The sequence below is a fragment of the Equus caballus genome, chromosome 7 (genome assembly GCF_041296265.1).
Source record: "Equus caballus isolate H_3958 breed thoroughbred chromosome 7, TB-T2T, whole genome shotgun sequence".
NCBI lineage: Eukaryota > Metazoa > Chordata > Mammalia > Perissodactyla > Equidae > Equus > Equus caballus.
Genome location: NC_091690.1, coordinates 89,075,718 through 89,100,317, shown reverse-complemented (window position 1 = coordinate 89,100,317; position 24,600 = coordinate 89,075,718). Strand labels below are relative to the sequence as shown.

Here is a 24,600-nt window from a genome sequence, read left to right as displayed (position 1 = left end):
AATTTTTCCCACTCGTCCTGTCGCAGTCGAATTTATGCATTACCTTAGTCCTGATTTCTTAGTTTTTGTCTCATTGTATATTTCCTATAGCTGCCTTAAATTCTTTGTGGAATGAAGGAAATATTATATATATTTAATATACGGTATATATTATATATTTATATATATATAAATCAGAAGAAGCACTTGCACTCTTACCTTGGGCACCAAGGGGGAAGTACCAATTGACTGCTGTCAAGCATTCATCAATACTCAATCAGTTAGTTGAGGTAGCCTAAACACGCACCGTGAGATAGTTGAGGAGCAGTGTGTCATATTGACCTCAACCATAACACAGCAAACATAGTAATAGCCTACTGAACGAATGACCCAGGGGCTGGTCATTCAACAGAGACAGCAAATCAACTACTTCAGTTTAAATGAATTAGTATAATACTTGCAGGGTTGAAGACACTTCATCTAACTTTCTCATACCATACTTATATTTCTATTTTTCTTCTGATATACATGGTCTTAAACATAAGCACCTAGTAAAGATTACACATAGACCCAGGAAGCTAAGGAAGCAATAGAAAGTGCATATGCTGCTGCCCGAATGGAAGAAAGCACAGGATGGAACTTCAGTACTAGAAAAAGTGCTTGTTGTTCTGTGGGAAGAATCATAAGTTCTATATTACAGTAGATTATTATACATATTCCACTAAACCTGAAGGCACCTCTCCCATATATGACGCCCCTCAGAAGTACAACTTACATCTGCACAGGCTGGGCATCGTTAGAACAGAGCTATAAGAGATTCACAAAGAGAAGAAATCTCTTTACCATTTCCTTTTTCTAGCCTTGAGAGACTGGAGTTATGTCATAGGTCTCCAATGTTTTTTTTTATTTTTTACAGATCAGATGATAACACTTTTAAAATGTAAAATATACAGTCTGTAGCCTTCGGTTACAGCCAACAGTAGAACACTAAAAGGCTTTAAAATTGCAGGTCTTTTTGGACATCCCAGAGTGTGCTTGCACTCTTCCTGAAAAGGGCCTCCTCCTCAGAATTCAAGTTAACTTTCACAACATCTGAGACACCATTTCGCCCCAAGATACAAGGGATACTGAGAAAGATTTCTTCTTTTATTCCATATAAGCCCTAAAAGGCAAAATTAGATTATTATTATTCAGCAACCTGATATGGAAAAGCAGCTATGCCAGAGAGCTTCAGAATAAGAGCACATCAGAAAGAACCACTCGGGGTGGGGCGGTGGGGTGAATGTCAACAAACCAAGAGCATCCTGAAGTCATCTGACCATGTGGAACTTGTGTCCAATGACATGAAGAACAGGAGGCCTTCAGAGTGACCAAGGTCATCTTTCTCGCCATGGGGAAGGATGCCATGCAGCCCTTCATGATGCCACTTTATCTGAGGAAGGCATGTGAATCAACAGCCTGGGTTTGGTGTGAACTAACAAGGGAACAGTGAAGGCTGAAGCAGGAAGTGGCTGGGAAGGCTCAGAGCCCACAGGCGCTACTCAGTCAAGCTTCCCTCTCCCCAGCTCCAGGGCTCTCCTCGGGAGCTCAGGGTGTACGCCTTGTTCATGTTTCTCTCTAGTCACCCACAGAGGGACTCCCTGGCCACCTCCTCCACTGCAGTCCAGCTCACTCATTTTGGAAGCCACTTTATACTTGACTTCATGACCTCCATAAGACCAGCCACATGTCTCCCCCTGAGGGCCCCCTGCCAGGCTGTACTCACGTTCACTCCACTTTGGTCTGTGCCTAGCCAGGAAAGGCCACTGTCCCACCAGACCATCAGCCCAAATTCCATTCCCGGCCAGCCTCCAGCTCCAGTTACACTCACCTTCCCTTCCCTTATCCTGTCCTTGGTCAGTCTGTTGCCACCTCTGTGTAACTTTGGGAGCTTCAACATGAGCTGCTGGGGTCGGGTGGCATCAGGAACAAGGCCACTGTGGCTGAAGAAGAAGCCCCTCTGATTTTCTGCTAGTGTCTTGGAAGTTTGTTTCCCTCTACTTTCTCTGTCTCTCCTCCTTCTAGAAGGGGCTTCTCGGACTAGAACTGGAGAAGGCGTGTCCATCCTGTCATGGCATTTAGGGCTGCTGGGTGGGCTGGAAACAATGGGCCCTGACCCCTAAGGCCTGGCCTGGCCCTGTGTTGACCATGACCTGCTGCCATCGGCTCAGCATACCCTTTTCCCTTTAAGCCTCATGCCTGGTTGGCAGTATGACCCCTGGATGCACTAAAATTTGCTCTCATTTGCTCTTAGACTGGCCGTGAAGTGCTAGGTTAAAGATAATTCTCTGACAAAAAATACAGTTAATATATTGATGTGAAATAAACTCTGCACTTTTATTTATTTGCCGAAAATGTGAAATAATAAAAATGAAGTCACTGGGGAAAAAAAGAATCAGTGTACACAAATGATTCTGCTCTTAATGTCAAATGTGTAAGTATTTCCTATACAATATAACTTGTCCATTGATGAGTAAAGGCTATGAAATCACCCTATCACTCAATCTCTTCTCAGAGCACTCAGTGGACACCTCCCTATCTTTTCCTCAGGAGCCTCTAGGGGTAACTGCCTATTCTCCCACAGCCCCTGTGCATCCTCAAAAGAGGAGGGATGTGTGGTACCCATTGTGTACTCCTCGTGGTCTCTTCCAAACCATTAATCCCCTACTCTCTTAAAAACAAACAAAAAAAATCCCCCTATTTTTTTGAGGCTCATCGTATTCAACTCTGTTCCCCTTTCTAATGACCATCTACTAACCTCTAGGTTATTCCAGCTCATTCATAAAAGACTTTGACACCTGGCTTACCATCTTCCCTCACTGTCCCAATTTCTGGCATTATCTTTGGTGATTTCATTGTCCATGTGGATAAATCAACCAATTCCCTTACTTTCTAGTTTCTTGACTTCTTTAGCTCATGGGACCTTCTCCTCCCACCCCAAATATCCCACTCTGGACCTTGTTATGGGTTCCTCCATATCCAACTTAGATTCCATGATTCATCATTCTTTAACCCTTTGGCCACACCCTAAGACCTCTTGCCTATTTCAATTTTCAGTTTTTATAAATATTTCTTAAATTCTTTATTACTCATTTTCTTTTTATAATTTATTCATTTGAATGTAGATCACATTTAAGGACAAAAGTCTTGAATTTGTCTGTGACCCTTGACCAAGTCAAACTCATTTTTAACATGCATACAAGCCAAAGCTACATCTCTCTCTCTCTTGCTTTCACACCCTGCAAGTAAAACCCAAACCCAGATGAATTCAGCTCTCTGCTTTCTCCACTCCTGTGCTCAGATCCCTAGAGAAAACTATATAGCAAAGCTGATCTTTGACTTACGTTACAAATTAATGCTTAGCAACCTCAAATAAGCATCTACCTGACAGTAACTCTGCCCTTTTTTGGTCAAGTTCTATTTTTCACTGTCTATAAAGATGATTTCAAATTTGTTCAAACATCTGACTTTTCTATACCTCCCCTGACTCTCAGTAGATGATTTTGTCTTCTTTCACTAAAAAGAAGGCATCAGATGCTTCGGATGCCAAACTTAGAAATCTATATGATTCATTACCTATCCTGTCTTTGTTATCTCCTATTTCAACAGATAGCTCTCTCTTCTCCTTTCTAGGGCTAATACCTTCACCAATGCTCTGGATCCCATCCCCTCTGCTTATTACTTCTATCTTCAATATCTTCTTTACCATCAGCATCTTATCTTTAAAACAAAACAAAACAAGTTTGCCTTGCCCTGATTTTCCTCTCCAGTTACTGTTCTCTCTCTCCTTACCTTCCCAACCACACACCTCAAAAGAGCTGTTTACACTTTCTTAATTTCCTTTCTACTTCAGAGGTTCTCAACCAGAGGTGATTTGGCCTCCCAAGGGACACTTGGCAATATCTGGAGACATTTTTGATTGTCAAAACTAGCAGAAAGGGGTATGCTATTGGCATCTAATGGGTAGAGGCCAGGGATGCTGCCAACATCCCACAATGCACAGGACAGCGCCCCACAATGAAGGATTATCAGTATTGCCAAGGTTAGCCCTGTACTCCAGTCAGGCTTTCATTCCTATGCAGTAAACAGTTCCTGTTCAGGTTATCAATGACTTCTGTCAGTTTATCCTCCTGGCATTTTTAATCCTCAATTTATATGATTTCACAATATAAATCAACAACAGAAACCAATCCTTTCATCTTTAAAGTATCCTCCTTTCTCTTGGTTACCATGATTCCATGTTCTCTTGGTTTTTCTTTTAATTCTCTGGCTGCCACTTATTAGTCACCTTTGTGGACTCACACTATAAACTCAACTTTTAATATTGGAATTCCTCAAGACTCAATCTCAATCTGTCTTCTCACTTTATACACTCTCTTTAGGCAAGCCCGTTAAAATTCATGGCTTCAGTTACCATGTGTAAGGGATGTGTTGTCTTTGCCTGTCCAACATCTCCTCCCCTTTTTTGTTGACAGGACCTCTCTTTTTATTTTGGAAACTCTCTCTGTGAACCAACAAGTATCACAAGAGTGGACTTGTGATCCTAGAAAGGCCAATTATCAAGAAATGAATAATGGACAAGGGAGAGGCAGGGCCCTGACAGTACAACTCTTAAGCCTACAGCTGGGGCAGGCCCTCTTTGTTACCCCATGGAAAAAGTCCACATGAGACTGAAGCCAATAGAGTGAAAAGATGAGCCAAGATAACGGAAAGAAAAGACAGCTCTGGTGACACAGTTTGAGCACCTGGATCAGGCCTCCTTGTCATTTCAGTTACAGAGCCAATATATTTTCTTTTTTGCCTAAGCTAGTTTGAGTTGGCTTCTGTGGCTTTTGTTCCCTCTGTTTGGAATATTAGCCCAGCCTTGCAAAGTAACTCCTTCTCATTATTCAGATTAGGTCACATTAGACTTCCTTAGGAGGTCTTCCCTAACCATCTCCCGCGCCCCCTCCCCAGGGTAGTTAAAGTCTCTTCTTGTATACTCCCAGCACTTGGTAGTTTGTCATCATAGCACTCACCACAATTTGTTATTATGTATTTACTTTTGTAATTGTTCTATTAAGTCCATTTCCTTCATGAAACTATGTTAGGTCAGGCCCCTGTCTTTTTTGTCACCATGATAGCCTCAACATCTTGTATAAGGCCTGACACATAGTAAGGACTCAACAAATATTAAAGGAAAGATGAGAGATGAATATTCAACTTAACCTACCTTAACCATAGTGGAAACTGGATGCACTCTTCGAAGATTTTTCAAAATTGATCCTACTAGATCTGTCACAGATAGTCCAATGGCCCAAGAGGTGTACCCCTTCAGCTTGATAATCTCATAGGCACTACAGTTGTAAAATGTTAGAAAATCAAATTCATGAGAAGCCAACTTAGAGAAAACATAGTATTTTTCAAGCATCCATTTTGAAGCAACCTACATGTCAAGGTCACTCTATTAAAATTTTCTGAGATTTCTTCTGGAAATTATTTATGAATAGACAATAAAAGTTTCTATATTCTCTCATAAACTTCATTATTCACTTTAAATAATAATTAATTCACCCTTCTTTTATCATAAAGGCAGGAAAGTAGGACATATGTGCCACTCAAGATAAAACTAATTTTAAATTTTTTGTATTGTTGCTTAAATATCCAAAAATAGAATCTGATCACCTTGAAAGTTAGTATACATATGTCATTGACCACCTAAAATTGTTTCTAGGGTGCCAATGTAACTTTTATATAATTTTAAGTCATGTGTACATATTTTCCCTAAGAATATATCATTAAATTAGCAATATATGGAAATATGGGCAAATATTCACTATATATTTTTCAAAGGAAAATAGCACAGTCCTAAACATTATGCAATTTTTTTTCCTGTGGAAGATTCACCCTGAGCTAACATCTGCTGCCAATCTTCCTCTTTTTGTATGTGAGCTGCTATGACAGCATGGCCACTGACAGACGGGTGGTGTAGGTCCGTGCCCAGGAACCAAACCTGGGCTGCCAAAGTGGAGCATGCCAAACTTAACCATTAGGCCCCTGGGGCTAGATAATATTCAACAAAATACTAGCAAACCAAATTCAGCATATTAAAAAAATTATACACCATGACAAACTGGGATTTATTCCTTGATTGCAAAGATGGATCAACATACCAAAATCCATCAGTGTAACGCACCACATTAACAGAATGAAAGGGAGAAAACTACACTATCATCTCAATTGATGCAGAAAAATCACCTGACAAAATTCAACACGCTTTCATGATTAACACAGTCAAGAAACTGTGAATAGAAGGAAACTACCCCAACATAATAAAAGCCATATATGAAAATCTCACAGTCAAGATCATACTCAATGGTGAAAGACTGAAAGCTTTTCCTTTAAAATAAAGAACAAGGCAAGGATGCCCACTTTTACCACTTCTATTCAACACAGTATTGGAAGTTCTATCCTGAGCAGTTAGGCAAGAAAGAGAAATAAAAGTTATCCAAATTGGAAAGGAAGAAGTAAAAGCATCTGTGCTTACAGATTACATGATCTTATCCACAGAAAACCCCAAAGACTACACACACACACACAAAACATGTTAGAGCTAATACATGAAGTCAGCAAAGTTGCAGGATAAAAAGTCAACATAAAAAAACTGCATTTCCATATGATAACAATGATCTGAAAAGGAAATTAAGAAAACAATCCTGTTTACAATAGCATCAAAAAGAATAAAATGCTTAGGAATTAACTTAACCAAAGAGGCAAAAAACTTGTATAATGAAAACTATAAAACATTGCTGAAACAAATTAAAGAAGACATGAATAAATGGAAACACATCCATGTTCATGGGTTGGAAGACAATATTATTAAGATGTCAATACTAGCCAAAATGGTCTATGGATTCAATGCAATCCCTATCAAAATCCCAAAGATATTTTTTTGCAGAAATAGAAAAACCCATCCTAAAAGTTACACGAAATCTCAAGGGACTCCAAATAGCTAAAACAATCTTGATAAAGAACAAAGCTGAAGGACTCACACTTCCTGATTCCAAAACTTAATACAAAGCTACAGTAATCAAAACAATGTGGTACTAGCATGAAGACAAATGTATAGACCAATGGAATAAAATAGAGAACCCAGAAATAAACCTACATATCTATGGTCAACAGGTTTTCAACATTCCACTGAATGGGGAAGGGACAGTCTTTTTAACAAATGGTGCTAGGAAAGCTGGATATCCAGATGCAAAAGAATGAGGTTGGACCCTTACCTAACACCATATAGAAAAATTAACTCAAAGTGGATCAAAGACCCTAAATGTAAGATCTAAAACTATGAAATTCTTATATGAAAACATAGTGCAAAAGCTTTACAACATTGCATTTGGCAAGAATTTCTTGGATATAACACCAAAGGCAACAAAAGAAAAAATAGACAAATTGGACTTCATGAAAATTTTGAAATTCTGTGCATCAAAAGATACTATCAACAGAGTAAAAAGGGAACCCACAGAATGAAAGAAAATAATTGTAAATCATATATCTTTTATGAAATTAATATCCAGAATATAGAAAGAATTCTTAAAACTCAACAACAAAACAAACAACTCAATTAAAAAATGGGCAAAAGACTTCAATAGACATTTTTCCAGAGAACATATACAAATGGCCACAAAGCACATGACAAGACGCTCAACATCACTAATCAACAAGGAAATGCAAGTCAAAACTACAATGAGATACCATCTCACACCCATGAGGATGGCTACTATTGAACAGAAAATAACAAATGTTTGACAAGGATGTGGAGAAACTGGAACCCTTGTGCACTGTTGGTGGGAATGTAAAACGGTACAGCTGCTGTGAAAAATAGTATTGTGGTTTCTCCAAAAAGTAAAAACCGAATTATCATATGATCAAGCAACTGAACTTCTGGGTATATACCCAAAAGAATTGAAAGCAGGGTCTCAAAGAGATATCTGTGCACTCGTGTTCATAGCAGCATTATTCACAATTGCTAAAACATGGAAGCAACCCAAGTGTCCATCAAAAGATGAATGGATAAGCAATATGTGGTATACACATACAAAGGAATACTATTCAGCCTTAAAAAGGAAGGAAACTCTGCCATATGTTATAACGTGGATGAACATTATGCTAAGTGAAACAAGCCAGTCACACACAAAAAATACCGTCTGATTCCACTTAGACGAAATTCTTAGTGTATTCAAAATCATAGAAAGTGGAATGGTGGCTGTCAAGGCCTCAGGAGAGGGGGAAATGAGGAGGGATTGTTTCATGGATATAGAGTTTCAGTTTTACAAGATGAAAAGAGTTACAAAATGGATGTTGGTGATGGTTACACAACATCATGAATGATTTTAATACCACTGAACTATACACTTAAAACTAGTTAAGATAGTAAATTTTATGTTATGCGTATTTTACCAAAATAAAAAAACTGGAAAAAAGAAAATAATAAATTCATTAAGATAAATGTGGAATATTAACCATAACAGAACAAGGTTATCAGCACTGTATATTATGTAACCCTTGATCTGTGCGTTGCAGCAGGGCTAGAAGATGGGGAGCAAGCATGCGGATCCTGAGGGCTATGTGACAAGAACTATATTAAAAACTCCTGGGAAGCACAGGCAGCAGCTTTCCTGTGCTGGGTGGTCTGCCCTCATCCCTTCGACTCAGCATGCCCACACAGTGACGGGACCTGGAAGCTACACCTGAGCATTTGCAATCCTCCCAAAGAAAATGCTAATACTCTAAGCTGTTTTCTATTCAGTATCCTTTCCACCAAGCTGGATAAACTTGATGCTCTCCTAAGGCCTACGATGTCCTGCTAGTTTGACAGTCTGAACTTCAGACCACTGTTGGTAGCCATGTACTTTCCAAATTTTATTTTTTATAATTGTGGCAAAATTTGCCATTTTAACCATTTTTAAGCACACTGTTCAATGGCACTATGTACAGAAACACTGTTGTACAACTATTACCACCATCCTCTCCAGAGCTTTTTCATCTTCCCAAACTGAAACTCTGTACTCATTAAAGGGTCTGTGCTTTTATGATCAGGAAATAAAATAATTTTTTTAACTAAAAGGTATTTAGAGAGTAAAAACTGACCAATAATGACTTTTTTGTTATATTGTGTGTCTATTTAGTCTCTGCCCTAATTCTTATATATTTTTGTAAGGTTGTTATCACAAAATATACATACAGCAGACTTGTGGCTTTTGTAGCTTTAATATTCCAGTTTTGAATATCCAAAAGTGATTTCTAAGTTCTATAACTGCTACTAACATGTAACTTGGCTAAAGCATGAAGGAGAAGCACATGTGCCCTTAAGGCCGAGGTATACAGAATCAGACACTTCATTTATAAGTGAATCTAGTTAACATCTGATCATCTGCATCAGCTTCATGTTTCTTTTCATCAAGTCATTGTCGAACACTTAATAAGTCCTTAGTACTGTTCTAAGCATTTTACATGTACCAACTGATTTAGTCTTCATAATAATCCTCTAAGGTAGGCTCCATTATCATCCCCATTTTAAAGATGAGGAAGCTGAGCTTATGACATTTTAAATAACCTCCCAATATCACATCACTAATAAATGGTGAAGCCAAATTTCAACCCTCGGCACCTGGTTCCAAAGGCCAGGCTCATGATCACTATGCTGTGTCGCCTTCAAACACGTATGAGTTCTTATGAAACGATAAATACATTTTCCCTTTGAAAAATGCCCCTCAAAGAAAGCTATGCATGATCTAAGTCTGAATTTGGGGATTTTTCAGAAGGTTAGTTATTTACCTCACAAAAAGCAAAGCTGAACTATACACTTTTTGTCTGCAAAATCTGTTCTCAAGACTGATCATTGAGGCATTAAGAAATTGAATGAGTACTGTTACCTTCCAACAACTTGTCTGTGGATATTCTTCCACTGGCCCGTGTCTGAATCAGTCCCTAATTTAGGGTCTAGAGTCTTCAGGGCAACACCAGCAACGTTCACCCCACTCCATAAGGGCACTGAAAGAAACAGACCTCAGGAAGAGCTCTTCTTCCCAGGACTGCATCAGTTGTTTCAGTTCAGTGTGGTTTTTGAAAATAAAGTTAGGTTACTACCTTATATCACATATAAAAATAAGTTGCAAAAGAACAAAAGAGGGAAATGCAAAAAGTAAAATTATAAACTGTTAGAAAAATATGTAGTAGAATTTATTTATAATTGTGAGGTACAGGAGGCATTTTAAAGCAAGATACAAATACAGAATCCACAAAGAAAAGCACTGACAAGAAAAGATAAACTATTATAAGTAAGGAAGAAAAAACCCAACAAATTAATACCATACTTCTCAAAGGTACGAAAGGGCTAAGGGGGAATAACTGTCCATCTAGAATCTCTTTATCCGGTTAAACTGTCACTCGAGAATGTGGTGAAACTAAAACAACTTCCCACAAACAACACTGACAGGAGGAAGAAAACTGAATCCAGAAACAGGCGTTAGATGCAGGAAATAAAGGTAAGCAAGAAAACTGGCAAACGCACACAAACAGAAACAGGTGCTGACCACTCCAATAATAAGAACTGTAACTACTCAGGGGGATATAGAAACAGGATGAAGCCAGAAAAGCAGTTAATAATTACACATACGACAGAAAGAGGGTGATCAAACTTAAAGCATTCTAAGGTCTTTGTATTGCCCCAAAGAAGAATAGACACTAATTATTTTTGAGGTCAAGTATGAATGTTAAAATTTATAGGTAACCACTTACAAAATGAGCGTATAATCCCAAGTAGTGGAGGAAATTTAACTGATCCATAGAAAGCAGAAAAAGAGAAAAGAAATAAACGAAAATCTCACTAAACAGAATATTAAACATATTTAAATTAACACTAATCAGAACATACTGATTTACAAAAATAAAATCACAATATTATTATAAGAAATTAAAACATATCTGGAAAAATTATTTGTAATGACTTTCAGGAGGAAGAGCTGAGTTAATAATACGAGTCAACAGGATCACGTTAAGGCACTGGTCCAAGAAGTACTTGTCCAAGTCAAACTGAGAGTATTTATTATACTACGACCCTTGCAGTATAAAGAAGAGAGAAGGGCTTGTTAAATGTTTTGAATAAACAAATAAATGAATGAATGAACACATGGTCCTTATTCTCAATGAGTTTATTGCCATTATGGAAAGAAGATTTACACATATGACACAATTAGACAATATTATAAGAAGTATTAAGTTCTAATTATGTAGCAGAGATTAAATGTTTAAGTTCAGAAAAGAAAAAGGTTGGTATGGCCTAAGTAATAGCTTAAATCACATATTATATAATTTATTTATATGAAAAGTCTGGAATAAACAAATCTATGCAGTCAGAAAGCAGATTAGTGGTTGTCTGGGGCTAAGGTGGGGGTGAGTGCAGGAGTGGGAGTTTCTTTTTGGGGTGATGAAAATGTTCTATAATTAGATTGTGGTGATGGTTGCACAATTCTGTGCATATACTAAAATCCAATGAATTATACACTTTAAATGGGTGAATTTTATGGTATGTGAAATATATCTCAATAATGCTATCTTAAAAATCACATTAAATGAAAGTGCTCCAGATAAGAGAAACATTCATTGATTTTTTAAAATGCTTATATGTCCTATGCACTATTTTATGAGAGGGAGCTAAATCAATGATGCAAAAGACTGAAAGTAAAGAACTAGAAAAAGATATACCAGGGAAGTGCTAATAAATCAAAAGTTGTGCAGCTGTATTACTATCAGAAAAAAACAGACTTTAAAGAAAATAAGTATGATTAGAGATAAGAAGTGTGATTATACCACAACAATAGGTTTACACTTACCACTAGAATCACCATGCTCTCCGATGATCCAGCCATGGCAGCTTGTGGGATGGACACCCAACTTCTCTCCAATGAGGTAACGGAAACGTGCAGAGTCTAGATTACAGCCGCTTCCAATTACACGAGTTGCAGGTAACCCACTTAGCTTCCAGACCACATATGTCAAAATATCCACTGGGAAGGACAAGTTTTTGTTATAAAAAGATTCAGAAATAACTTCCTTTTATAATTTGCTTTCCTGAATAGATAGACCAATTGTCTTGGGGTCAAATACAGATTCATTACAGAGTTCAAAGTGAAGCAAATCAACAAAGAAACATGGATAATCTCTCACACAGGTTTTAAAAAGGTTAAAATATTCACTATTATAATTTTAAAACAAAAAATTTCTCTTTTCAGATAATGTATGCGTCTATCTGTATATTTAATAATCAATTAATTCCACCTCCTTAATATCATCTAGATTTTTCTTCTCCATCACCACAGCCTCATCTAAGCCATCAGCATCTCCCACCTAGAATAAGGCCCCATGCATGCCCAGGGCTGCATGCAGGTATGTGCATGCTCAGGAAAATCATCAGAAAATCCTAACTTTAGCTCTTTCTGACCTTGAGGGTCTGTGAAAGCAGGAACTGAAGGCTAAGGCACAGTTTTCAACTGCCTGGCTGGGTGTTGAAGGCATGCCCCAACATGTACACAGAGCCCTCTAGCAAAGACTGGGAAATATTTTTTGGTTCCAGTTAAGTTCTATCCAATCATTAGCTGACCACTAAATAAATGGGGAAAAGACTACTATGGCCACATAGAGTACAGACTTTATAGAATTAGTTCCTAAAAGTCATGAAACAAACAAACAACAACTACAGCAAGCATCAATAAAAACAAACCCTGGGAGGAGAGAATTACATTTACAGAGTTTTCATATTCTAAGTTTTTAAATGTATAGTTTTCAACAAAAATTACAAGGCATGAAATAAAAAAGGAAGTAGGAACCATACAAAGGAAAAAGCAAGAATAGAAACTGTCCCTGAGGAAGCCCAGACATTGAACAACTAACCTATCTTCAAGTCCACTGATTCTTTCTTCTGCCTTCTCAATCTGCTACTGAGCCCCACTAGTGAATTTTCATTTCAGTTAAATTTTTTCAATTTGAGAAGTTCTATTTAGTTCCTTTTTATAATTGCTATCTACTTATTAATATTGACTATTTGGTGAGACATCAGTCTCATAGTTCCTTTAGTTCTTTAGATATGATTTGCTTTAGCTCTTTAAACATAGTTAAAATAGTCAATTTAAAGTATTTGGTAAATTTTTGTTCAATTACTCTGGCTAGAACTTCCAGCATGATGTTGAATAGATGTGGTGAAAGCAGGCATCCTTGTCTTATTCCTTATCTTAGGGTAGAAACCATTCAGTCTTTCACCATTGAGTATGATATTTCATAAATATCTTTTATCAAATTGAAGAAATTTCCTTCTACTCATAGTTTACTGAGAGATTCTTTTAAAAATCATGATTGGGTACTGAATTTTGCTGAATGCTTTTTCAGCATCTATTAACCCTTTCATCATTATATAATATTCTTCTTTGGCTCTAATAACAACTTTAGGTGTTAAAGTATAATTTCTCTGATATCAGTAAAGCCACTCCAGTTCTCTTTTCTTTCCTGTTTATATGAAATATCTTTTTCCATCCTTTTGCTTTCAATTTATTTGTATCTTTAAATCTAAAGCGAGCCACTTGTAATTAGGCAAGAAAAAGAAATAAAAGGTATCCAAATTGGAAAGAAATAAGTAAAACTATCTCTATTTGCAGATGACATGATCCTATATATAGAAAATTCTATAGAATCGACAAACACACACAAAAATCTATTAGAGTTAATAAATGAATTCAGTAAAGTTGCAGGATATAAGAGCAACACAAAAATCAGTTGTATTTGTATACACTAGCAATGAACAATCTGAAAATGAAAATAAGAAAATTCAATTTACAGTAGAATCAAAAATAATAAAATATTTGGGAATAAATTTAATCAAGGAAGTGCAAGACTTGTACATGAAAACTACAAAACATTGCTGAAAATAATTAAAGAAGACAAATAAATGGAAATACATCCTACATTCATGAATTGGGAAAATTACTATTGTTATGATGGCAACACTATCCAAAGCAATTTACAGATTCAATTCAATGCCTATCAAAATTCCAATGGGCTTTTTTGAAGAAATGAAAAAATGCATGTGAAATCACAAGGGGACCTAAATAGTGAAAATAATCTTGAAAAAGAAGAGCAAAGCTGAAGGATTCACACTTCCTGATTTTGAAACCTACTATAGAGGTACAGTAATCAAAACAGTATGATACTGGCATAAGGAAAGACATCTCAACTAATGAAAACGACTTGAGAGTCCAGAAATAAACCCACTCACCTACGGTCAATTTATTTTAGACAAGGGTGCTAAGACCATTCAAGGGGGAAAGAATAATCTCTTCAGCAAAGTTGTTGGGACAACTGGACATCCACATGCAAAAGAATGAAGCTTGACCGTTATCTCGCATCATGTACACAGTTAATTCAAAATGGATCAAAGACCTGAATATAAAAGCTAGAAACACAGGGATAAATCTTCATGACCTTGGATTTGGCAATGATTTCTTCAGTATGACACCAAAAGCATAAGTAACAAAAGGAAAAATAGATAAATTGAACTTAATCAAAATTAAACATTTTTGTGCATCAAAGTACACTATCAAGAGAGTGAAAATAAAACCAACAGAACGGGAGAATATATTTGTAAATCATGTTATCTGATAAGAATCTTGCATGCAGAATATATAAAAAACTATTATTACTCAACAACCAAAAGACAAACAACCCAATGTAAAAATGAACAAAGAATTTTAATAGATGTTTCTCCAAAGAAAATATACAAGTGGCCAACAGGCGTTGAAAAGGTGTTTGACATCATTAGGCACTAGGGAAATTCAAATCAAAACCACAACAAGGTAATACTTCACATCCACTAGGATAGCTAAAATTTAAAAATATAGAAAATAACAAGTGTTGGTGGGGATATGGAGAACTGGAACATTTATACATTACTGATGGGCATGTAATATAGTACAGCCACTATGGAAAACAGTTTGGCAATTACATACTAACTAAAAATGTACCATATGACCCAATATTTCCACTCCAATGTATATACCCAAAAGAACTGAAAACAGGTGTTCAAACAAAAATTAGTACATGAGTGTTCATAGCAGCACTATTCACAATAGCCAAAAAGTAGAAACAACTCAAATGTCTGTCAACTGATGAATGGATAAATGGAATGTGATATATCTATGCAGTGGAATATTAATCAGCCATAAAAAGGAATGAAGTACTGATGCATGCTGCAACATGGATGAAACTTGAAAACATTAAGTGAAGAAGCCAGACACAAAAGGATACATATTGTATGATCCTATTTATATTAAAAAATCAGAATAGGCAAATCCATAGACACAGAAAGCAAATGAGTGTTTGCCAGGGGATGGAGGAGGGGAATGGAAAGTAACTGCTTAATGGGCACAGGGTTTCCATTTGGGATGACGAAAAAGTCTGAGCTCTAGAGAGTGGCAGCAGTTGCACAAAATAAAATGTTCTTAATTGCCACTGAATTATACATTTTAAAATGGTTAAAATGGTAAATTTTATGTTATGTGTATTTTTACCACATTAAAAAAATAGACTTTAACTAAAAAATTATTACTAGAGACAAAGAAAGACATTATATAATAAGGGGTCAATAGATGCAGAAAAAAGCTTTTGACAAAATTCAACACTCATTCATGAATAAAAAAATAAAACTCTCTGCAACTATGAAGAGAAGGGAATTTCATAAAAACCTCACAGCAAACTTCCTTCTCAATGATGAAAGACTGAATGCTTTCCCCATAAGATAAGGAACTAGGCAAGCAGGTGTCCTCTCAACTCTTGTTGTGTAAGGGTGTCATGGACACAGACCACTAATACCAGAGGGTATAGCTATAAATAGTGTTTATTGGAGAAAACCTTAGAAGCAGAGAAGTAGGGAACCATACTCTGTACACTGAACCCTAATTATTCCACAGCATAGGTTAGGCGCAGATCTTCTGTATACAAAATGGCCAAGCACAGAGAAGCCTCTGTTGGCTGGCAAGCTGGATGTTCTCTTGAAACTCCTCCAAGAGCAAGAATGAGCACCCCACACACACACCAACACACTGTTACATATCCATATGTTAGCTTTAGAGAGGGAAGGGAACCCCTAGTTTCCTTAAGTAACAAGGAATTTATCAAGGAATAGCTGGGTCCAGGAACAATGGTAAGGAGTATGCATTTCCAAGGCCAAGGTCTACATACCGAGGGCCCTAAAAAGAACCTGCAGGCCAGGAACGCTAACATCAGCTTAAGGACTTGCTGTCCCTCCACAGGCTGGCTCAGTTCAGCTGACTCAGCTCTCTGTTAAGCTACCAACAGGAGGGAGGAAACAGGCCTCCAGGGTCATGCAGATTTGTCTCTTGTCACTACCTATATTCACCATCACACTGGAGGTCCTGACCAGTGAAATGAGGCAAGAAAATAAGAAGGTCTTCAAGTTGGAAAGGAAGAATTAAATCTAGTAAAACTGTGTTTGCAGATGACATAATAATGTACAGAGAATGTACTAAGAATTTAAAGAGAGTTACTAAAATCAATAAGTGAATTTAGCAATGTTACAAGATACAATGTCAATACATAAAAACCCATAGTATTTCTATATACTAGCAATAAACAATTAGAAAACGAAATATAAAGAACAATTCCTTTTATAGTAGCATCAAAAATATGAAATATTTAGGGATAATTTAACAAAATTTGTGCAAGACCTATACTCTGAAAACTATAAAACATTGCTAAAAGAAAATAAAGAAGACATAATAGAGATATACCATATTCATGGATTAGAAGATTCAATGTGTTAAGATATCAATCTCTCCAAACTTATCTATAGATCTAACACAATACCAATTAACATTCCAGTGTGTGTTTATACAGAAATTGGTAAGCTAATTCTAAAATTAATGTAGAAATACAAACAATATATAATATCCAAAGTAATTTTAGAAAAGTAGAACAAAGAGAATTTACATTAACTGATTTAAAGATTTAGTGTAATGAATATAGTATGGAAATAACAAAATAATATAACAATATACATGGAGATCAATGGAAAAAATAGACAATCCGGAAATAGACCCACATACATAATAATTTTCAACAAAGTTGTCAAAGCAATTCAAATGCGAAAAAAGTATTTTCAACAAGTGTTGCTACAACAACTGGATATCACTATTGAAAAAATGAACATGGACACTTACCTCACATCAAACACTAAAATTAATATGAAGTGAATCATAGTCCTAAATATAAAAGATAAAACTATCAAACTTATAGAAAATAATATAGGAGCAAACCTTCAGACTTAAGGGAAGGCAAAGGTTTCTTAGCCAGGACTCAAAACAGCATGAAATATAAATAAGAAATTGACAAACTAGCCCTCACCAAAATTAAAAACTTTACTCTTCAAAAGATACTATTAACATCAAGAACACAAAAAGGCAAGCCACAGATTGAGAGAAACTATACGCAATATTTATATCTGACGAAGGGATTTGTAGTCCATATATATAAAGAACTTCTTTAATTCAATAATTCAAGGACAAAAGATCTAATTTTTAAATGTGGGCAAAATATTTAAAATAGACCCTTCACAAAAGAAAATATACTAATAGCCAATGAACACATGGAAGGATGTTTAACATCTTTGATAATCAAGGGAATACAAATTAAAGCCATAATGATATTGGAATGTCCAGAATTGAAAAGACTAATGACACTAAATGTCAGCAAGAATGTGAAACAACTAGAACTCTCTTACAGTGCTGACAGGAATGCAAAATGGAATGATCACTCTGAAAAACTGCTTGGCAGTTTCCAATAGAGTTAAACATATACCTATCATATAACCCATTATTTTACTCTCAGGTATTTACCGAGAGAAACAATGACATATATTCACGCAAATACTTATTCACAAATGTTTACAGTAGCTTTATTCATAATAGCCAAAAACTGGAAGTAACCTAAATATCTATCAACAGGTGAATGGATAAACAAATGAGTATTTAAAATGTATAAACAAAAGAATCATTACTCTTCATCGATAAAAAGGAACAAATCACTGATATACCCAACAACATGGATGAATCCCAAAATAATCATGCTGGGTGAAAGAAGCCAGACAGAAAAGACTGCATTCAATATGATTCATTTATATAAAATTCCAGATAAAGGAGCCAGAGGTGGAATGAGGGATGCAAAGAGATACAAGAAAACTTTGAGACGTAATGGAAATGTTCTTATCTTGATTATGGTGGTGGTTTCATGAGTGACTACATCTATCAAAACCCATTTTGGAGTAATGTCAGCAAGGCCAAATAAGACATACCTCATTTGTAAGCCCCCCAAGCCCCCGTTAACAACAACAATTTGGCATCTATACATGGACAAAAGTGCCTTTGCGTGAGCTGTGGGATCCAGCACCATTTGCCAGGGGAGCCGGGAGGAGCCTCTCCCACCCAAGTGTCAGGTAATAGGCATACAGCCCTCAGTCCAGGCTGTGGATGCCACAGTGGCCTATGAGCCAGCTCCAGCCCATCTTGGCTGCAGTCCAGGAGCCCCTGGAGAACATGTCTTAGACAATCACTCACAGACAAGACAGCCTTTGTGGAAGTCCAGGTTTCCAGCAAAGAAGTTCCAGCACATCACTGGAGCAAAAAAAAAAAAGTGAGTTTGGATGCATTGGAGAGGATAAGAGGAACAGTTTGACTTTACCTATATCACTCCTCTCTCAAGGCAGCATAGCTCCATGCCCTTTATGGCCCATGGTTACTCTCATGGGGGAAAATGAGAACGTGTGAGTAAGCATCCAGCTTCCCTAGGTGTGCAGATCACTGTTGAAGAGACCCACTTCTCTCTCCCGCGATCCAGAACACAAAGTCCTAAGCTGCGTGACTGGGGGAGGGAGGAGGAAGAAGATGGGACAGCGGCAGACAGAAATCTCAGAGAACATTAAAGGGATGTGGATTCTACCAACTTTGTCTGGACTTCATCAGGATGCCCACTCATGAGCCACTGGGGATGCCTTGCCCACAGATCCCCACAACTAACCCATGGGCACCCCCAGCATTCCATGGACCTCCCCCCACATGCACCCCCTGTAGCTGGCTCCCTGTGTGCACTATGAATGGCAACAAGTGCGAGCTTTGGCAAACAGCCAGCAAACACAGGGGAAAAAGGCAGAAAGCCAGTCTGAGTCTGTAGGTCAGGCAGAGACCACAAACTTAAGCTTTAGCTACGTCCATGGGAAAGCAAAAGGAGGCTGTCAGCACCTGGTCTACTACACTGAGGGTTGAGAGAAGGCATACAGGTTTAAGAATTCTGCCACAACAGGGAGTAAGAAGCATAGAGTAGACATATACATAGAATGTCTGAGAAAGCCTCAGAATCCCTAGCAGGGCTGACAGAAGGCATTTCTCACCTGATGTCGGCTGGTAAAGACTGGAGGAGGTGACTACTACTTTGAACGCAAAGACAGCAACACAAGACTTCAAGAAACATGAAAAATCAAGGAAACGTGATACCACCAAGGATCACAATAATCTTCCAGTAACCAACCCCAAAGACACAGAGATCTGTGATTTATCCAATAAAAAATTCAAAATGGCTGTTTCAAGGAAGCTAAATGAGCTACAAGAAAACACAGGGAGCCAGCCTCATGGCCAAGTGGTTAAAGTTCTGCGTGCTTTGCTTTGGTGGCCCAGATTCATGGGTTCAGATCTCAGGCATGGATCTACTCCACGCATCAGCCATACTCTGGAGGCACCCCAAATACAAAATAGAGGAAGAATGGCACAGATGTTAGCTCAGGGCAAAGCTTCCTCACCAAAAACAAAGTAAAAAAGAAAACACAGAAAAATAATTCGATGAAATCAGGAAAACAATACATGAACAGAATGAGAAATTTAACAAAGAGATAGACATCACAAAAAAGAACCAAATTCTAGAGCTGAAGAATGCAATCAAAGAAATGAAAACTGCAATAGAGAGCATCACCATCAGAATGGATCAAGCAGAAGAAAGAATCTGTGAACTAGAAGACAGGACATTTGAGGGGCTGGCCTGATGGCATAGCCGTTGTTTGTGCAGTCTGCTTTGGTGGCCCGGGGTTCACCAGTTCAGATCCCAGGCACAGATCTATGTACTGCTTATCAAGCCATGCTGTGGCAGGTGTCCCACATATAAAATAGAGGAAGATGGGCACAGATGTTAGCTCAGTGATAATCTTCCTCAAAAAAAAATAAATAAAATAAAAACTACATTTAAAAAAAAAAAAGAAGAGAGGACACTTGAAATTATCCAGAGAAGAACAGAGAAAAAAGGAAGAAAAAGAGTGAAAACAGTCTACGTGATCTATTAGATTTCACCAAAAGAAAAAATACGCACATTATTGGAGACCCAGAAGAGAGGGAGAATGGGGCAGAGCTTCTTTACAGAGATAATGGCTGAGAACTTGCCAAATCTGGAGAGATTTGGATACCCATGTCCATGAAGCTCATGGACACCAAACAGACTCAAATGAAAGAGAGCCTCTCCAAGACGCACTGTTAAAAAACTGTCAAAAATCAAAGACAAAGAGGGAATCTTAAAAGCAGCAAGAGAAAAGAAGCTTATAACTTACAAGACAGCTCCCATAAAGCTATCAGCAGATTTCTCAGAGAAACCTTCCAGGCCAGGAGAGAATGGGATGGTAAATTCAAAGTGCTGAAAGAAAAAACTGCCAACCAAGAAAACTCTATCCAGCAAAGTTGTCGTTCAGAAAGGAAGGAAAGATAACATTTTTCCCAGACACACAAAAGCTTAGGGAGATTATCATCCCTAAACCTGCCTTACAAGAAATGCAGAAAGGAGCTCCTCAAGCTGAAATGAAAGGATACTAATTAGTAACATGAAAATACACAACACGCTGGTAAAGATAAGCATATAGTCAAATTCAGAATACTCTAATACTACAATTTGGTGGTATATTAACTACCTAATTCTAATAAGTCAAAGGACAAAAGTATTAAAAATGACTATAACTACAGTAATTTGTTAATGAATACACAATATAAAAAAAGGTAAATTGTGACATCAAATCTAAAAAACAAAACAAATGAACAAACAAAACAAAACAGAAACAGACTCATAGATACGGAAAACAAACTGGTGGTTGCCAGAGGAGAGGGGGTTGGGCAAAATAGGTAAAGGGGATTAAGAGGTACAGACCTCTAGTTATAAAATAAATAAGTCTTGGGAATGTAAGGCACAGCATAGGGATATAGTCAATAATACTGTAATAATTTTGTATGGTGACACATGGTAACTAGACTGATTAGTGGTGATCACTTCATAATGTATATAAATACTGAATCACTATGATGCACATCTGAAACTAATATGATGCTGTATGTCAATTAAACTTTAATAAAAATGTTAGAGAATGAATAAATAAATTATGACATCAAAAACTTAAAAGGGAGGAGTAAAAGGGTAGAGTTTTTGTATGTGATCAAAGATAAGTTATTATCAGTGTAACATAGACGGTTACATCTATAACATGTTTTATGTATGCCTCATGGTAACTACAAACGAAAATCTAGAGTATATAGGCAAAAGATAAAGAGAAAGTAATCACAGCATACTACTAAGGATAGTCACCAATTTACAAAGGTAGGTAGCAAGAGAGGAAGAAAGGAACAGAAAACTAAAAAACAGCCAAAAAACAATTAATAAAATAGCATTAGTAAGTCCTTACCTATCAATAATTACTCTAGATATAAGTGGATTGAATTCTCTAGTCAAAAGGCATAGAGTGGCTGGATGGATTAAAAAACCACCACCCAACTATGTGCTGCCTACAAGAGACCCACTTCAGCTTTAAGGACACACAGAGGCGTGAAGTGAAGGGATGGAAAAAGATATTCCTTGCAAGTGGAAAGCTAAAGAGAGCAGGGGTAGCTATATTTATATCAGACAAAATAGACTTTAAGCCAAAAACCATAAAACAAAGAAGATCATTATATAATGATAAGGGGTCAATTCATCAAGAAGATATCACAATCATAAATATACATGCACCCAACATCAGAGCACCTAAATATATTTAGCAAATACTAACAGATCTTAAGGGAGAAGTACCAACTATACAATAATAGTAGGGTACTTTAATACCTCCACTTTCAACAATGGATAGATCATCCAGACAGAAAACCAATAAGGAAATGTTGAACTTGAACTATACTTTAGACCAAATGGACCTAACAGACATATACAGAATATTAACAGAACATTCTACCCAACAGCAGCAGAATACGCATTCTTCTCAAGTGTACACAAAACATTCTCCAGGATAGATCATATAATAGATCAGAAACAAGTTATCAAATTTAGGAAGATTGAAATCATACCAAGTATCTTTTCTAACAACAATGTTATATACTAGAAATCAGTAACAGTGGAAAACCGGAAAGTTCACAAACCTGTGGAAATTAAACAACACACTCCTGAACAACCAATGAGTCAAGGAAGAAATCAAAAGGGAAATCAAATTAAAATTGAAACACAACATAGCAAAATTTATGGGACAAAGCAAAGGCAGTTCTTAGAGGGAAGTTTATAGCATTGAATGCCTACACTAAGAAAAAAGAAAGATCTCAAATAAACAACCTAACTTTATACTCAAAGAAACCAGAAATAGAAGAACAAACTAAGCCCAAAGTTGGCAGAAGGAAGGAAATAACAAAGATCAGAGAGGAAATAAATTAGGGACAAAACAGACAATAGAAAAGACTGACAGGGGCCGGCCCCGTGGCCCAGTGGTTAAGTTCGCACACTCCGCTGCAGGCGGCCCAGTGTTTCGTCGGTTCGAATCCTGGATGCACATGGCACTGCTCATCGAGCTATGCTGAGGCGGCGTCCCACATGCCACAACTAGAAAGACCCACAACTAAGAATATACAACTTTGTACCGGGGGACTTTGGGGAGAAAAATGAAAAAAATTTTAAAAATCTTAAAAAAAAAAAAAACTTGATGTGGTAATTAAAAAAAAAAAAGAAAGAAAAGAAAAGACTGACAAAACTAATAGCTATTTTTTTGAAATGATAAACAAAATTGACAAATCTTTGACTAGACTGAGAAAAAAGAGAGAAGACTCAAGTAAATGAAATCAGAAATGAAAGAGGAGACCTTACAACTGATACCAAACAAATACAAAGGGTCTTAAGAGATTACCGTGAACAGGAGGATATACGCCAACAAATTGGATAACCTAGAAGAAATGAATAAATTCCTAGAAACATAAACCTACTAAGAGTAAATCCTGAAGAAACAGAATATATGAACAGATCAATAGCAAGTAATGAGATTGACTCAATAATCAAAAGTCTCCCAACAAAGAAAAACCCAGGACCAGGTTTTTCCCTGGTGATCGCTACCAAACATTTAAAGAAGAACTAATGCCAATCCTTCTCAAACTCTTCCAGAAACTTGAAAAGTAGGGAACACTTCAAAACTCATTTTACAAAGCTAGCCTTACTCTCATACTAAAGCCAGATAATGATGCAACAGGAAAAACACAGGTCAATTTCCCTGATGAACATAGATGCAAAAACTCTCAACAAAATATTAGCAAACCAAATTCAACGCCACATTAAAAGGATCATACACCATGATCAGGTGGGATGCAAGGACAGTTTCACACATGCAAATAGATCAATGTGACACATCACATTAATAGAATGAAAGATAAAAATTACATGATCATCTCAATAGATGCAGAAAAAGCAATTGCCAAAATTCAACATCTTTTCATGATAAAAACTCTCAACAAAGTGGCTAGAGAATGAATGTACCTCAACATAACAAAAATCGTATATGACAAGCCCACAGCCAACATCATACTCAAAGGTAAAAACATAAAAGCTTTTCCTCTAAGATCAGGAACAAGACAAGGGTGCCCATCCTGACCACTCCTATTCAACATGGTACTGGAAGTCCTAGCCAGAGCAATTAGCCAGGAAAAATAATTAGAAGGTATCTAAATTGGAAAGGAAGAAGTACACCTGTTTCTGTTTGCAGATGGTATGCTCTTATTTATAGAAGATCCTAAAGACCACCCCCGCCCAAGAAACTGTTGGAACTGATGAATGAATTCTGTAAAATTGCAGGATACAAAATCAATATACAGACATCAGTTGAGTTTCTATACACTAACAACAAAATATCTTAAAAACAAAGAAAACAATCCCATTCACAAAAGTATCAAAAGCAATAAAATACTTAGGAATAAATTTAACCAAGAAGATAAAAGATCTGTGCACTAAAAACGATAAGCCTTTGGGGCTGGCCCCGTGGCCGAGTGGTTAAGTTCGCGCGCTCCGCTGCAGGCGGCCCAGTGTTTCGTTGGTTCGAATCCTGGGCGCGGACATGGCACTGCTCATCAAACCACGCTGAGGCAGCGTCCCACATGCCACAACCAGAAGGACCCACAACTAAGAATATGCAACTATGTACCTGGGGGCTTTGGGGAGAAA

The 24,600-nt window shown here is 37.1% G+C and overlaps 1 protein-coding gene across 6 annotated transcripts in view; it reads right to left on the bottom strand.

The window, feature by feature from the left end:
- Positions 1-862: 862 nt before the first annotated feature.
- LDHC (lactate dehydrogenase C) overlaps positions 863-24,600 on the bottom strand; it is a 38,418-nt gene continuing 14,680 nt past the window's right edge. For 2 of the 6 annotated variants that reach the window (XR_011441167.1, XR_011441168.1), the window contains exons 5-10: positions 11,895-12,068; positions 9,936-10,053; positions 5,231-5,354; positions 1,850-1,961; positions 1,274-1,411; positions 863-1,141 (exon numbers count right to left, since the gene is read on the bottom strand). Coding sequence is in view for 4 of the 6 variants with exons in the window: in XM_005612208.4 (XP_005612265.1) it covers positions 977-1,141; positions 1,274-1,411; positions 5,231-5,354; positions 9,936-10,053; positions 11,895-12,068 (719 nt within the window). In the remaining 2 variants the exon portion in view is untranslated. The remainder of the gene's footprint in view (positions 1,142-1,273; positions 1,412-1,849; positions 1,962-5,230; positions 5,355-9,935; positions 10,054-11,894; positions 12,069-24,600) is intronic. The other 4 variants (XM_005612208.4, XM_070274932.1, XM_001504964.5 and 1 more) reach the window with 2 other exon arrangements.